General features: G+C 37.5%; 1 protein-coding gene across 5 annotated transcripts in view; it reads left to right on the top strand.

Annotated features, from left to right (window-relative positions):
• The first annotated feature begins 3,430 nt into the window (after positions 1 to 3,430).
• Positions 3,431 to 17,837, top strand: part of LOC144970441 (large neutral amino acids transporter small subunit 1-like) — a 31,410-nt gene continuing 17,003 nt past the window's right edge. For 2 of the 5 annotated variants that reach the window (XM_078910079.1, XM_078910078.1), the window contains exons 1-2: positions 3,431 to 3,550; positions 4,297 to 4,798. In XM_078910079.1, coding sequence (XP_078766205.1) covers positions 4,378 to 4,798 — 421 coding nt within the window. In that variant the 5' untranslated portion in view covers positions 3,431 to 3,550; positions 4,297 to 4,377. Of the gene's footprint in view, positions 3,814 to 4,296; positions 4,799 to 17,837 lie in introns of all 5 variants that reach the window. The other 3 variants (XM_078910076.1, XM_078910075.1, XM_078910080.1) reach the window with 2 other exon arrangements.

Below are 17,837 nucleotides of genomic sequence, written 5' to 3' on the forward strand. Positions count from 1 at the left end.
CGTTTCAAACCCAAAGTCATTACTAGATCCCTCTCTCACCCACTTCTTGAGACCGCCGATTCGTTCGTACACCACCATCGCGAATAATTTTGACCAGCAGTTAAGCTTAATAGCCAATATTCTCAACACAAACATATAACATAGAAACGATTGAGACATTGAGTATGCTCCGGTGTATGGGGTGAATTTTTAATTCAGAAAAGTGAGTGGAGCAGGCACTTATGTTGGTAACAACAAGATATGAAGTGAATAGAAAAGTGCCAGAAGACAATAGAGAATAAAAATTTTTCGCGGCGGTGGTGGGGTTCGAACCTGCGACCTTATTGGTACGACAACTCCGCCTGGCAGGTGAGAGCGTGGCTCTACCGTGTGAGCTATCCACGAACACAAAAATATTCGTTTCAAACCCAAAGTCATTACTAGATCCCTCTCTCACCCACTTCTTGAGACCGCCGATTCGTTCGTACACCACCATCGCGAATAATTTTGACCAGCAGTTAAGCTTAATAGCCAATATTCTCAACACAAACATATAACATAGAAACGATTGAGACATTGAGTATGCTCCGGTGAAAAATTTTTTATTCTCTATTGTCTTCTGGCACTTTTCTATTCACTTCATATCTTGTTGTTACCAACATAAGTGCCTGCTCCACTCACTTTTCTGAATTAAAAATTCACCCCATACACCGGAGCATACTCAATGTCTCAATCGTTTCTATGTTATATGTTTGTGTTGAGAATATTGGCTATTAAGCTTAACTGCTGGTCAAAATTATTCGCGATGGTGGTGTACGAACGAATCGGCGGTCTCAAGAAGTGGGTGAGAGAGGGATCTAGTAATGACTTTGGGTTTGAAACGAATATTTTGTGTTCGTGGATAGCTCACACGGTAGAGCCACGCTCTCACCTGCCAGGCGGAGTTGTCGTACCAATAAGGTCGCAGGTTCGAACCCCACCACCGCCGCGAAAAATTTTTATTCTCTAGCCTATTGTCTTCTGGCACTTTTCTATTCACTTCATATCTTGTTGTATACTATATATACCAGATTGAACATTAGATATCCATTCTATGTGTCATAAAAGCATAACGCTGAGTTTTCATCTTATGCGTTCAATGTATTTTATTTGATAAATAATTCTTCTCACATGATGGCCTAAGTTAACACAAAGTACGAGTCAGAATTGAATAAAGTGTATTTTATCTTCGCTATTGTCATCTATGCAGTGCCGACAATCCCGTTTGAGGAGATAAAAATTTCATAGCGTCTTAGGGGCAAAAGCATCTGGCATATGTGACCTACTCTTCGCCCAGGGTTGCCAGTTTGGCATTTTAAATGCCAGATTTCAAAAATCTGGCATTTTTGAAAACCGTTTGGCATTAGAAAAATCATTTGGCATTTGGCATTTTCATTTGGCATTTTCCTTTCTTTTATATTATACTTCAAATGACACCTTTTCTTAATAAAAAAATTACCCCAACAGGAAATTTAGTATAATTCAAAAAAAAAAAAAGAAAAAAGAAAGAAAAGAAAACACGCAAGCCACCAGGATATGATAGTAAATTGTCTATCAAAAGTGACAACAAGATATGAAGTTAGTAGAAAAGTGCCAGAAGACAATAGAGAATAAAAATTTTTTTTCGCGGCGGTGGTGGGGTTTGAACCTGCAACCTTATTGGTACGACAACTCCGCCTGGCAGGTGAGAGCGTGGCTCTACCGTGTGAGCTATCCACGAACACAAAAATATTCGTTTCAAACCCAAAGTCATTTCTAGATCCCTCTCTCACCCACTTCTTGAGATCGCCGATTCGTTCACCACCATCGCGAAGTAATTTGACCAGCAGTTAAGCCTAATAGCCAATATTCTCATCACAAACATATAACATAGAAACGATTGAGACATTGAGTATGCTCCGGTGTATGGGGTGAATTTTTAATTCAGAAAAGTGAGTGGAGCAGGCACTTATGTTGGTAACAACAAGATATGAAGTTAGTAGAAAAGTGCCAGAAGACAATAGAGAATAAAAATTTTTTTTTTTTTTAGGGAAAAAAAAATTTTTATTCTCTATTGTCTTCTGGCACTTTTCTACTAACTTCATATCTTGTTGTTACCAACATAAGTGCCTGCTCCACTCACTTTTCTGAATTAAAAATTCACCCCATACACCGGAGCATACTCAATGTCTCAATCGTTTCTATGTTATATGTTTGTGATGAGAATATTGGCTATTAGGCTTAACTGCTGGTCAAAATTACTTCGCGATGGTGGTGAACGAATCGGCGATCTCAAGAAGTGGGTGAGAGAGGGATCTAGAAATGACTTTGGGTTTGAAACGAATATTTTTGTGTTCGTGGATAGCTCACACGGTAGAGCCACGCTCTCACCTGCCAGGCGGAGTTGTCGTACCAATAAGGTTGCAGGTTCAAACCCCACCACCGCCGCGAAAAAAAATTTTTATTCTCTATTGTCTTCTGGCACTTTTCTACTAACTTCATATCTTGTTGTTACCAACATAAGTGCCTGCTCCACTCACTTTTCTGAATTAAAAATTCACCCCATACACCGGAGCATACTCAATGTCTCAATCGTTTCTATGTTATATGTTTGTGATGAGAATATTGGCTATTAGGCTTAACTGCTGGTCAAAATTACTTCGCGATGGTGGTGAACGAATCGGCGATCTCAAGAAGTGGGTGAGAGAGGGATCTAGAAATGACTTTGGGTTTGAAACGAATATTTTTGTGTTCGTGGATAGCTCACACGGTAGAGCCACGCTCTCACCTGCCAGGCGGAGTTGTCGTACCAATAAGGTTGCAGGTTCAAACCCCACCACCGCCGCGAAAAAAAATTTTTATTCTCTATTGTCTTCTGGCACTTTTCTACTAACTTCATATCTTGTTGTTACCAACATAAGTGCCTGCTCCACTCACTTTTCTGAATTAAAAATTCACCCCATACACCGGAGCATACTCAATGTCTCAATCGTTTCTATGTTATATGTTTGTGATGAGAATATTGGCTATTAGGCTTAACTGCTGGTCAAAATTACTTCGCGATGGTGGTGAACGAATCGGCGATCTCAAGAAGTGGGTGAGAGAGGGATCTAGAAATGACTTTGGGTTTGAAACGAATATTTTTGTGTTCGTGGATAGCTCACACGGTAGAGCCACGCTCTCACCTGCCAGGCGGAGTTGTCGTACCAATAAGGTTGCAGGTTCAAACCCCACCACCGCCGCGAAAAAAAATTTTTATTCTCTATTGTCTTCTGGCACTTTTCTACTAACTTCATATCTTGTTGTTACCTATCAAAAGTGAGTAGTTTTCTTAGTGGGGGTGGGAGTCAACACACTTTGGCATTTTTTTGAGTGTTTTGGCATTTTTTGAGTCTTCCCCTGGCATTTTGTTGAAAAATAATCTGGCAACCCTGTCTTCGCCTCTTCGCTACCATTTACCATGCCTTGTTGCAGTAGCAGCAGCCACCAACAGTAACAATTCATTAACAAATCGTCTGCTGTGTTTTGTATCGTGTATGCTCTTGTGTTAGGGGTACGTAGTCCATTCATCTGCCTGATTTTATTTTGTCTGCCCCCCAAGTTTAGTACTACCACCACCACCACGTGTGTAGGTAGAACAGTAACAGATTGGTCTTTTTAATTCTCTGTACTCTGTTGCCGCAAAGAACGTGGATATCATATTCAGTTATCAGCTTTGCTCTGCTCCGACTTCCGACCAAAGTACTCACACTCAAGACTTCAATGTGATTACTTAGGTACTTGAGCTTAAAGTTTACGTTAAACACTAAAGGTAAGGTAAGAGCTACAAAGGCAAAGGTTATTACATGATTGTCTCAGAAATATTGTAACACTATCCGTTCAATTTTCATTTAGTCTACAGAAATTTTGATCAAATCGAGAGCGTTGTGAGTTGTGTTGTGACTCATCATGGATCAGTTGGGTCATCTTTAAACTTGAACTCGAATTTTTTCCTCTGGTACTCGTAGAGTGAAATGTCAGCTTGTTCCTGATTTTGAAATTTTCAAGCCGACAGCTATGTATCACTCACAATAATAATAATGTCCTTCACAGATTCACAGCTGGTGACGATCTAGTCTAGACGTCTATTCTATTACTATTAGATTCTCATTCATGCTCGTCAAATGGATGATGTCTGAAAAATACCTTACTCAAAACACAATGTTTTGTAATATCTCTCATCTTATTTCATTTTAAAACAATCTTTGTTTAAGAAAATGCCATTGTAATGAATTTTTCTTTGAACTGTTTGATTTACAGGTTGAAGACTGTATTTGCATTTACCAAGTTACATTTTGTTTTGAGGACCGTAGAAACGCAGAATAGTAGAAGGAAATAAGAATGGGTGACGGTGTGGAACTCAAGAAGCAGATCACCCTCTTCCAGGGTGTTGCCATCATTGTTGGAATCATCATTGGATCAGGTATCTTTGTTTCACCTGTGGGCATCCTCATGCACGCCAAATCTGTCGGTTTCTCCATGATCATGTGGTCTGTGTGTGGAGTTTACAACATGCTCTGTGCTTTGTGCTATGCTGAACTAGGAGCATCAATGCCAGAATCTGGTGGGGAATATGTTTACATCCGACGAGCTTTTGGTGATTATCCGGCCTTTGTGTGTTTGTGGATCAACTTTTTGCTCATCTGTCCTGTGGGTATTGCAGCTCTGAGTTTGATTGCTTCCCTGTACATATTACAGCCATTGTTTCCAGATTGTATTGTTCCACCCCTTGGACAGCGTTTGATAGCTATTTGTATTGTATGTAAGTATTTTCAATTTTCATTTATTTCTTGATTTCCATTAAGTCAATCTGTCATTCATTTAGATATTGTATTATGGTTCAAAATCTTATACAGACAAGGGGCATATTATGTTTAAATTGAATTTCTTTTTACTGCTCTTACCACCCACCCACTGTTGTCCACCCAATCATTTTTGGGCCAGAAAGGTCTATTTTAGATTTGATGGAAAATATTTTAGAAAGCCTATCGACCTGAACATTTCAGAAAAAAAAAACATTGGGCCTGAATTGTTGAAAATTAAAATTTCATACTCCCATTTCATCTATTACTATAAACTGAACTTTCTGTGATTGATTAATTGAAGTATTACTGAATTGAGACAGTAATTTTAACCCTTCATTTTGACTCATTTAAATTTAAAGGATAGGGAATGGTGTAATATTAGTTGCAGGAATGTAAAATGAAATTCAAATATTCTTACCTCTTCTCATCCGTGACATGTAATGGTACAGTGGAACCTCCCGATTACGACACCTCCGAATAGTGACAGCCTCCTGATAACGACATGGCCCCTGGTTCCGATTTTTTTTCTATTTAAGATCAGTAAAAAAAAAACAACCTCCAAATAACGATGCACTTTTTGATAAAACCTCAGAATAATGACATCATTTTGGCGATTTTCGGCAATTTTCATAGATATCTGGTACTAAAAATACCGAGTATGAGTACTCAAAAGTTTATAAAAATGATTACTGCTTGAACCAATGAGAACGTAGCTTTTGAAACCAATGAGAACGCAGATTTTTTTGACGAATCTTGGCTGATATGCATTAATAAAAACCAAGGTATAAATGTAAGTGTAAGCAAGTAAACACAAAATCTTGGAATATGTGATGTTATGTGGTGATAGTAGAAGTAGTAGTAGTAATAATAATAATAATAATAGTGGTAGTAGTAGCAGTAGTAGTATTAGTGTTTTTGTGGGAGGAGGAGGAATTTTATCTAACTCGCAGCGTCCGAATTACCTGTTTTTGTTTGTTTTAAAGGGTTTTTTCAGCGCTTGTGACACATGTCATATCAGCGCCAGTAAAAAGAAAGAAAATTGGATAGTAAAAAACATTCTAGATTTACAATTGAAATTACATAAGAAAAAGTAAGACAAAGGGGAATGGTTTAAATAAGGAACAGATGTAGATTCCAGGAGCACACTATCAGTGTACTCAGTTCAGATCACCTAAAAGTCTCATCCAGACACACGCACAAGAACCCTCTAAGAGGAATACACTACAATGTTTTGTTTGTTTTGTCAATGTTAACAAAAACTGGTCCCGTGGGCCTTACCACGCCCACTTTGTCCGCCATCTTGGAAACCTCTAAATAACGACACCTCCGGATAACGACATAAAAACTCGGTCCCGTGGCATGTCGTTATCGGGAGGTTCCACTGTAATTGAGCTTTTGCATAATGTTTCTTGAATTGAAAACTGTGGTAAAGCAGCAGAGAAATAAAATACTCGATGCATGTCAGTTAACTAATCTGTGAAGGGGATGGAATGGTGAGGGCAACTGATATGTTTTTGTGTAAGAATTTGACAACTGTGTGCAGAATAAATACAAACACCAGATAATTTTTACAAATTCATGCTCAACGTGACTTTCTAATTAAGAACAATAAAATCTACACTGGATCATCAAGCGTTCGCCGAAAAAAATTACATATAGTATAGAGTTCCACTTAGCCTTTGAAAGGAAGAGATTTTTATTACGATTAGTTGATATCCTCTTATTTACATATTTCATGCGTGTATTTAATGCACCGGAGAATGATGACTTGGAGACTATTATTTTTACAGTTCTTTGTCTTGGATCTTTGCACTGAAGCGTGGATAATTTTCAAATCCCTCCCCTCCCTGAATTCAATTTCCCACACTACACACTGACCATTGAATTGTTTTTTTGTTTTTGTTCATTAAACCTTTTTTCTATGTTTTGATCCTTGACATAGGTTTACAAATGATCAAATTTCTCACTCCACCCCTTTCCCTCCTACCTCTCTCTCTCTCTCTCTCTCTCTCTCTCTCTCTCTCTCTCTCTCTCTCTCTCTCTCTCTCTCTCTCTCTCTCTCTCTCTCTCTCTCTCTCCTCTCTCTCTCTTCTCTCTTCTTCTTATATATATATTATATATTATATATATTATCTATATATATATTTTATATATATATTTATATATATATATATATATATATATATATTATATATTTATATATATTTATATATATATATATATATATATATATATATATTATATATATATATATATATATATATATATATATATACACACACCTTTTTGATGACATTCGCAAGTGTTACCATTGACTTGTTTTACACTTCTGAAGTTGGTATTAACTGGCTTTCTCTATCAGACAATATTCGTTTTGCATATTTTCCATTTATTTATTTTATTTTTGTTGTTGTTTTTAACGAGTTATGAAAAATATTCAAGTGCTTTCAGGAGGCTATGATGTATTACAGGGTTCCCACAAGGGCAGGAAGTCGAAGCTTTGATAATTTTTTTCTCGGGTCGGGAAAATGGTCAGGAATTCACTCACTTTGGAAATGTTTGGAAACTTGTTAGGTCAAAATTACTACTAACACTATCACATAGTCATCATCACTACCAACACCACATCATTATCATCACTATCTCTACGATTGCAACCAACACCACCGCATCATCATCTTCATTACTCTTTCACCACATCAGCTATACTTTACTATTCATAAATGACATATATATATAAAAAATCCTTTTTAGAATTTGATAGTTTATCCTTCAATTGTGGGGCTTATAGGTTTGGAAAAGGTCCAAAGTTTTTTTTGTTGTCCTGAAGTTGTAAGAACCATGATATTAATATTACTCAATTGTAGTGATATTTTATTTAAACACCCATTCCTGTTGCTGTTACAATCCAGCTCTCCGCATGCAATTATAAATACACGAATAAAGGTGAATATAACCTTGCATTAAGTCACAATTGAACTTAATTATTAATTAAATCCATACAGAACAACATATTGTGCCTCTGAATATTTCAATTCAGTGATTGAGACTTTGTTCTCTATTGCTGGGAGCAATATTAAACTTCATAAATAAAAATACACTTTGAAATTAGATTTTAATTCAAGCATTAAGGAAGTTTATTATTATTATTTTTTTTTTTTAGATTATGGCCATTCAGTCGAGTTGACTGTGTATTGCAGTGATCTCTGTCAGGTCAAATAATGTTAAGCAAAAATATCACTAGCATTTTCAAGATGAGCTTGTTGTTCTAATGATTTTGGCATTTTCGTAGTCGGATGAGCCTGTTGTTCTACTGTTTCAGCACCTTATGAAATCAAATATTAAATTGGAGATACTTTGTAACCCGCCAATTTTCACCATTTCTCGGATTTATCATTGAATTAAATGCTTAACATTGGGGGTCTCACTAGCTCAGCTGGTGGAGCACTCGCTTCACAGGCAAATGGACCTATATCGATCGAGATATTACAGGTTTTAAGTATGGTGAGAGAATGTGAGTAAAGAGCCTTTTCCAAGGACTCAACTATGCACTGCTCGGAATTGAACTCAGGAGCTTCCGATTAGTGTCATAATACTAGACCACATAGCCGCAGGCCTATAACACATCATATCAAAACGGTAACATTTCAGGATAACTTCTTGATATTTCAGTTGGTAGAGCACTTGTTTCTTAATTAAAGGGACCGAGATTTTTTCTGACCCCTTGACCGCCCGGCCGAGATTGGGTAACTGGGTCTGTAAGATATGGTGGAAAGTACGTTGCGATGGACTTGCATCCTATCCATGAAGTAGCGAGCTATTGCTATTTTTTGTTTTACGCTATGATAATTTTTATAGCTGGGTGAAACTACGCTCCATGGGCCTAATGACTCTGAAGGACCTTTTTTTTAAAATGCAGATAGTACCTATTTTTATGGGTAATGTTTCGCTAATATTATTCCATCAATATGTACGCGAGCTTGTGGTGGATGTTGGCGTGTCCATTATTTCAGTGTGAAAAGATTTAATATCTCGACAAAATACTGATTTGAGGCGACGGGTCAATTCTATTTTTAAAAACCGGAGTTAGTATTAGTATTTTTAAGAAGTTATTGTAATTGTGATTCACGTGTTAGTGTTAGTCAATCGTTGTTGTTTCGTAATGATGTAATTTTCTACCATTAAAATTAACAATCATTATCTTTTTCTTTTTTTTTTTTTATTTTTGGGGGGGGGGGGGGGGGGTGTTTCAGTACAGAAGTGTGTTTGGCAACAATAATGATATGGCACGTAAGCTCTGACATAGTTGTAGTAGTAATCAGTGAAGTGTGGGAAGTTCAATCTTTGTGTTTTGTATGAACGGTGTTGATGGTCTTTTGGATTGACATACACGTAGTGGAACCATGCTTTTTAAAGTCACGTTTACCGGTGCTAAGTGACTTAATGAATGTGTGAATGGTGGATAAACTCCCAAGGCTAAATTCGGTTAATCTTTATCCGCCCCAATGACGCAAAGGGTCGTCCGTTCGTTTGTAATGTCTGCCCCATACTAATATTATTGTGACGAGACGTTAGTTCCCACTGCGCGAGCAGTGTGCATTTTCTATGGCCTGACCACAGTTCGAGTGTTGCTCTTCGCGGCGCAAAGTTGAGTCCTTGGAAAAGGCTCTTTACTCACATTTTCCCGCTCTACTCTGGGCTTAGTAAAAATATCTAGCCCTTAACAGTGTCGTCTATGTTGGAATTAAATTTTAAAAAAGGGAAATGGACTAGTCTTAAAGGCGTCATGTCTTGCTCTTCTGTTATCAGTGTTTCTGCTAGCAAGGGATCCTTTGTAAAGCGCTTTTGTGACGTTTAGTGGGTAATCCTCATTTAAAAAAAAAAAAAAAAATATATATATACAGTTAGTGGTGGGTTGAGAATAACTCCAGATCTAATTAAAAGTTTAGTGCAAGTTGAGTTTTGACACGAGTCGCCCAAGCAATGATCGTTGTTGTTATTTGATAGTGTTTTGACACTGAGGCGTCAATCGCCAGGTCGGCACTGTTACATATTATGTCCAACGAAAATTTAGGTGACATTGAGTTTGAGCGTTGGCAATGGATGATGATAATATGTTTGTGTGTGTGTGTGTGTGAGAGAGAGAGAGAGAGAGAGAGAGAGAGAGAGAGAGAGAGAGAGAGAGAGAGAGAGAGAGAGAGAGAGAGAGAGAGAGAGAGAGAGAGAGAGATCCGTGTGGTTTTTAAAACAAGTTGATTAGTAGATACCTCCCCCCCCCTTCCTAACATCCGACAAAAAAAAAAGGCACACAATCATTCTTGATTGCCAATCATGTCTAACAGTGCAATTATGAAATGTCTTTACGGCTCTGGAGCTATCAACAATTTTAGCATACCGACTACCTTTGTATCAAAGATCAGATTTCATGAGGTGCGACGTGAAGATAGAATAAGATTGATCACCATGTGGTCGTTGAATTGCGTGTTGATTAAAAAATAAGAATAAAATTAGCACCCATTGAAGGGTAGATAGATATAATGCACATTAAAAACATGGAATGTCGTGTGATTCTAATGACGCAAATACACCCTTTGCTGGATTCAAAAGAACGTCTGTTATAATATGATGATTTCCTGCATGTCTCTCCCTGAATATTTATATTTACTCTTTGATCTGCGTGACTAAGTTACAATCCCATCATAATTTATTCCTTTATCATCCCTGTGGTTGCTGTTACGATATCGTAATTGACTCATGTTCACCAAGACAACAGTAGCATTCTAATAATAATAATAATAATAATAATAATAATAATAATAATAATAATAATAATAATAATAATAATAATAATAATAATAATAATAATAATAATAATCAGCATTTTCAGAGCTGTCTACATGAATTTTCAAAAATTCGTAGTTTCCAAAGGAAACATAGAAAAAGTCACTTTAAATAGTCTTACAAATCAATAATATGTCCTCATCGTGATCCAGTCCTAAATATTGATTCTAAGAAATTAAACTTTGTTTTGAACAAGATTTATTGCGTCAAAGAGACATATGCAATTTTGAAGCCGGAGCCAAAAATTCGTATTTCTACGAATTTTTCGTGGTAGGTTTGCGTATTTCTATAGCGCTGTTGGTCGAAACCCTAAGGCGCTTAAAAAAACAAACAAAACAAGACATTGTTTACCCAGGATGCATTCATCGATGTCCGAATTGCACCGATTTAACCAAAAAGTGTCTGTTTTGAAAAAAAGGAGGGGGGGGGGGGGGGGGCGGAGTAAGATAATATGTGGCCCGGCGTCTCGAACGGTATGATGTCAGGGTGAACCAGGCACTTAAGAGGTTAAATCACGAAATTTAATTTGAATTGTTCTATTTCCTATTGAGGTCAACTAATGCATGTTCTGAAATTACACAAGTTACGATTTATTGTAATAATGCTAACCGATTTCACGATACATATTATACAAGTTTCGGTGTCTTGTTCAGCCCGGGACAATACCGAATTGAGGCGATGGGTCGCATATATTATGTCAAGTCCAGTGACTGGGTGGTGTTTCCTGACCTCTCATAGTGGGCAGGGAGGCACTTACACTGTGTCTTCTATCCCCCTATAGCTATTTTCCAACATGCTTTCTGTCTTCGACTTGGAATTAGATTACTTGGTTTTGTCCTGGCCCTGGCTGGGAGGGAAACAGTCAAATTTGTACTTAGAGTTTGGGAGATATCTTTTGTCTGGTAAATCGTCTCTCTGCTGTATTATCTTTGGTTTAAAGATTTGTAAACATTTAAGTGTATTCCTCTTAGTGGAGACCTGTGCCTGTGTCAGGATGAGATATTTAGGTAATCTCTTAAGTACACTGATTGTGTGTGTGCCCTTGGAATCTACATCTGTTCCCTATTTGAACCAATTCCCCTTTGCCTTACTTTTTCTTGGATGCTTTAATTGTAATTCTATAACTTTGTACTATCCCATTTTCTTTTATTTATTTTTTTTTTTACTGGCGCTGATATGACCTAAATGTTTTGCAAACGCCGTAAAACCCTTTAAAAATAAACAAGTCCGGTGAGTTAGAGAGTGAACTGTAACACCGTCTTGAAAGCGTTAAGTTAATGATACACGTAACTATTACTGCACGATGTTTTCTTCCACGCACGGCTTGTCGTGATTCCACTTATCGCTATCGATTTTAGTTTAAGCGTTGGTTGCTGTTGTCGTTCAGTTCTATATCTGGCAATGATGGGAGGGATCATTATTATTTTGTTTTTATACTTACTGTGCTCGTTTGTTTACTTCTCCTTGACTTCTTTTTAATCTTCTCCTCGTCGCCTTTTGATATCTTATTTATTTTCTTTCATTGTCTTTTCTACCTTTACCAATCCCGCCTCTATATCTGGCAATGACGGGAGAGATGGCGCCTGTTTGGCGATATTACATTTTTTTCTCTCACAGAGACAGCTGTTAACGGCCAGGTACTCATTTTACACTTGAGTACGGTGAAAGAATGTGAGTAAAGAGCCTTTTCCAAGGACTCAACTCTGCGCCGAGCAGGGCTCGAACCCGGGACATTCCGATCCGAAAGTGGGTCTCAAATGCAATGAATGTTATGTGAAATTGGGTGCAGATATAGCAGTCTGATTGATATATAATGTGTATGTTTTTAAGATTAAATTTTAAAGCCAGTGTTTAATTTTAGATACAACAAATCTCTCTAATAAGCTAACAGTATATATGTTTCTATTTTGTAAACAGGTTTGTTACTCATTACCTATATTATCATTCCTCCTTACCTGTTTCTGGTTTGAGCTGATCCTTACTTACATAAATATTATTCAATTTCGTCCATTTGACCTTGGGGGTTGTTCACATACTTGGTTATGTGACGTAAGAATGGCCCGGATTGCCTCTTCCGAGTTATGCTGAGGTGGTAATGATGATTCCATGTTTCTAGATTACAGATGGTGAGTGTGTGTGTGTGTGTGTGTGTGTGTGTGTGTGTGTGTGAATGTGTGATTTTTCACACCCCACTCCCAGATTATCTAAAGACAGACGTAATGGTAATCTGTGGTTGCCTCTCGGTGTTCGAATCCAGTTTCTTTTTTTAAATAGAATGCCGTTGACGTCACGTCTCCGTGTGCTCTTTCGTCTTCTTTCTTCCTTCCTCTATTCTTCTTCTTCTTCTTCTTCTTCTTCTTCTTCTTCTTCTTCTTCTTCTTCTTCTTCTTCTTCTTCTTCTTCTTCTTCTTCTTCTTCTTCTTCTTCTTCTTCTTCTTCTTCTTCTTCTTCTTCTTCTTCTTCTTCTACCGTAGCCGCCTCGTGTTGTTTTATAAATATATTTTAATCAAAAGCCTGCATTTGAAGAAAAATAAAAACCAATCCAGAAAGCATTGCTTCCACCATCATTTATATGTTCAACACAAATAGACTAGGGTGAAAATAATAATGATGATGGATGACACGGACAGCGGGCTATCATAATGTACAATTAGAGCGTGGAAAGAAAATAGTGCTGTTTGGGTTATGTATTCTTTCAAATTAGAATTATTAAAATATAGAATATACAAATTTTTTGTTCACCTTTTGTCACTTTTAAAATGCTTCATATGATATGTTAGAAGGTGAATAGATCCAAAATAGCTTAGTGTTAGTTTAATTTGATTGCATATCTGTCTAGAGTAAAATAACTTTATTGCTGATTTTTTTTTCTCTCTCCAAAACTTTGGTTAAATAATCCTTACACAGAGGGGGAGAAATCCGAATTTGGCCTCTAAGGACGTCTTTTATAATAATATATTATGTAACGATTAAATTTTTAGTAGTTGTGGTTCTGCTTTATATCTACATACCGTTATCGTCATCAAAGCAAATCACACGCAACCCGCCTATGTCACCAAGCCACGTAAATTATTTGAACGCAGCGATTTTATCATCGGCAGATCGTACTTTGAAAGTATTTGACCATGTCGTGGACCCCCTCCCAAATCCCATTCTAAATTTAGTATTGAAAAATATCACCAGCGCAGATTCATATTTTTTTGTTTCCAAACTCAAGGCGCTTAACAATGCTCATTTTTTTTCTCCTTCGTGGACAATGTTCATGGTACATTGAATTTCATACTTTTTGTTTGTTCGTTTTTCTTTCTTTTTCTTTTGAGAGGGGTAGGGAGAGAGAGAGAGAGAGAGAGAGAGAGAGAGAGAGAGAGAGAGAGAGAGAGAGAGAGAGAGAGAGAGAGAGAGAGAGAGAGAGGGTGGGGGGGGGGGGACAAGTTCATTTCATTGTAGATCGACATCAAAGGTCTTCCCCCTGTATCCGGTAGCATTTGTGGAAATAATATTGTATGTAAAAGCCATTTTCACTAATCGATTGCCACCAGGGTATCTGATTAGGTTTGGGATGGGGGAGGAGGTAAAAATCTAGGGTCTCTTTACACGACCAAAGCAAGTCTTCTTCTTCTTCTTCTTCTTCTTCTTCTTCTTCTTCTTCTTCTTCTTCTTCTTCTTCTTCTTCTTCTTCTTCTTCTTCTTCTTCTTTTATTATTATTATTATTATTATTATTATTATTATTATTATTATTATTATTATTATTATTATTTTGCCGCAGTTGCCTCTTGTTGTTTTAAAAATGGACCGACTCAGTCAGACAGTGCATTACTGTCGATGATGTATACCCAAATGAAAAAGAAATATTATAAATGCAGACCTACCAAATGGTTCTATTTCGCGTATTCTAGCACACTTTTTGGACCCAAATACGTGGATACGATTCCAAAGTATTTATTGGATTTAAAAGTGTTTTTTGTTTTTGTTTTTGTTTTGTAGCTGCAATGATACAAATTATTCTCCTGGTGCTGATTGGAGCAGACGATGATATGTCTGCAGGTCGGCATTTAGTATAGCAATACACAATGTTCCACGACCATCTTCCTTTTGATATCTTTTATTGTCTGCATATTTATATGACGTTGACTCCAGGGGGAATCAATTGCACATCTCCCTCCGTATGTCACCGGTCTATTAAAGGTGAGATATGAATGGCATCCGTCCAAACTGGACACTAACTGCATGCGTAAGTCGGATCGGGCACCTGGGTCCCATTAAAGTGATATATGGGGGTTATCATTAATTTTTTTTGGCATGTATTTATTGACCTGCATTCAGGACAACGACTGGTATAATGATAATGGGTATGCGGACATGCTTCTGGATTTGTCGACAGGACATAAAATATTATTTTTTATTGTTTTTACTGCCCCTGTGTACTCTATCCCGGCGTCGGTCCAAAAAAGTCCCCTTCATCATAATCGTATACATATTGTGGAGTCAGCTGGTTGAACGCTTACCTGCATTAGGGTGGTGGTGATGGGGAAAGGGGATTGGGGGCGGGGGGGGGGGGGGAAATTCCAAATGATATTAATGTGGCATAAGGTGCAATATCATCAATTCAGAAGACACACAAAAAAACAAAAAAAAATACCCAACACACTTAGGTATGTAGGATTTGGGTGTTTGGGGGAAAGGGGGGGGGGTACACATGCACATACACGGGAGAGAGAGAAGGAGGGAGAGAGAGAGAGAGAGAGAGAGAGAGAGAGAGAGAGAGAGAGAGAGAGAGAGAGAGAGAGAGAGAGAGAGAGAGAGAGAGAGAGAGTGTGTGGCTAGAAGTAATATCTTCTTTCTCCAGGAAACTTAAGCCTCTTCTGGGTAGTCATCAATCCATGATTGAATTTTTTTTTTAATTGTTGAAAGGGAATGCATGATGCCAGGGCTTTTAGGAGTTGTCTAATCCTTTAATGGGCAATTTGTTGATATATTCTAGGTAAATTCAACCTATCGACCCAAAACAGCGTCATGTCGGGTTGGTGTGGGCACTACAGTTGAATTTTATTTATAAACAAGACTTTAAGACTTGGATAAGTTTTATTGAGGAGAATGAGGAGATTGATTCATAGTATGGCAAAATCCAAAAGTTCACGTCTCCGATCATTTTACCTTTAAAATCTCTTTGTCATCTGGTCTAACTCGACATAGGCGTAGTAAAGTTTTGAGGCCACGGATGTCAAAGTAGACTACAGCTAATCTATCTCTACACCTCCTCTTTACCCCCCCCTCCCCGCCCCCAAGAGAAAAAACCCCCCCATTAATTCGAGATGATTTAAAATTTTAAAATTACGGTAAATGTCGGACTCTATATTTTAGATTCTAGAGATATAAATAACAATGTGAAATTGAATGTAAGCTTCAATTTAATATACGAAAACAGATAATATGGACGTTTCGGGTTTTCCCTTAATCAACAAAATAGGATGAATTAAACACTACAGACGAATGAGATTATTGTCTCATTCGTCTGTCGTGTTTAATTCACCCTGTTTTGTTGATAAAGGGGAGCACCGAAACGTCCTTATTATCTCGTTTCTAGAGCTAGGGTATCATCACCGCGATCTCCCATAGTGGGCCCTTGCTGCGTCTTCTATCCTGATTTACAATAGCTTTTTACTTCCTCGATTGCCAGCTATACACATCGTGTGTGTGTGTGTGTGTGTGTGTGTGTGTGTGTGTGTGCGTGTTTGGGGGGGGGGGGGGGGGGGGCTAAGTGTATGCCAACTGTTATGAAATTGCGTATTTTTATCAGCAGTTTAGTTCAAAATACGTAAAAAATGAGAAAATTTACAAGGATATGGAGAAGAAAAAAAAAAATAGACGCAAAAATTGGTGTTATTTTAAATTTCGTTTCGTCAACAAAAAAAAAAAACAAACAAAAAAGAACATATTATTTTTGTCCGTCTTGTCAAATAACCCCGCCCGCACACAGCGTTATGCTCTAATACCTATATTATATGTATTTTAGATATTGCATCAATCACATGCAAAGAAAAGTCATATGATTTCGCTTCCATTGCATCACTCTATTTCATCATTGTTTACTTAATTCCACTCCACGTCTTTTCTTTGTTTAAAAGTCAAGACGTCCTATTCTGACCTCCTCCTCCTCTTTTCAGGAAACCACATTCTTCCATCTGCTAAACATTACATTGACGCACGCAAACAGATTACCATCAGTTTGCAATGTATGTTAATTGAAGCATAATTGGGCTCCAAACAAAATAATATGTTCAACTCGAAACGCTACGGGTTCAAGACCCTTCTTCAATCAATCACAAAATACAGAAGTTTGAAACCAGATACACTTAGATTTGAGGAAGGTTCTCTGTACTGTCAGTAATCCGTACTCGAAGAAAAGACCAAAATAAATAAATAAATAAATAAATACATTTTTTTTAATTGGCCAGAAAACTAGTTCTTCAAATATCGATCGATTTACATGACTCTTGTCTTGTCAAAAAAACAAACAAACTCGCAAACCTGCGACTTCACGCGATTAAAATTACTCTCATCTTGTCAATCTTGTCAAAAACTCGCAAACTTGGGGTTTCCGTGAAGTTTTTAATAAGATGAGAGTCATTTTAATCGATCGATATTTGAAGGGCTTGTTTTTTGGCCAAAATTTATTTTAAAAACATTAACCAAAAATAATTTTAGAAAATAATTCAGAGTCGGATAAGGAAACTGGCGAAATCCCCGGTTGGACGTGCCGAGAACCTTTTCCATAGGTTTTTGTTTATTTTAAAGACCAAAGAAAAACTTGAGCTTTTATAGAGCATAATATCCACTAAACGGAATGTGCTCAAAGCGCTTTACAAAGAGTTCCTGACCAACAGCAACACGTGATTTGTAAAACGATACATGACGCCTGTTAGGCGATATTACATTTTATTTCGACAGAAACAACGCTGTAAACGGCCTGGTATTCATTTTACACTTTAATGTGAGTAATAAAGAGCCTTTTCCAAGGACTCAACAATGCGCCGAGCGAGGCTCGAACCCAGGACCTTCCGATCCGAAAGCGAGTGTCATACCACTGAACCACATTGCCGCATGTATTGACTAAGGAGGGGTTTGGAGTCTAGAAACCACCGAATTGAGTGATC

This window comes from Berghia stephanieae, chromosome 4, assembly GCF_034508935.2.
Source record: "Berghia stephanieae isolate SIO BIC M18660-M18661 chromosome 4, UCSD_Bste_1.3, whole genome shotgun sequence".
Lineage (NCBI taxonomy): Eukaryota > Metazoa > Mollusca > Gastropoda > Nudibranchia > Aeolidiidae > Berghia > Berghia stephanieae.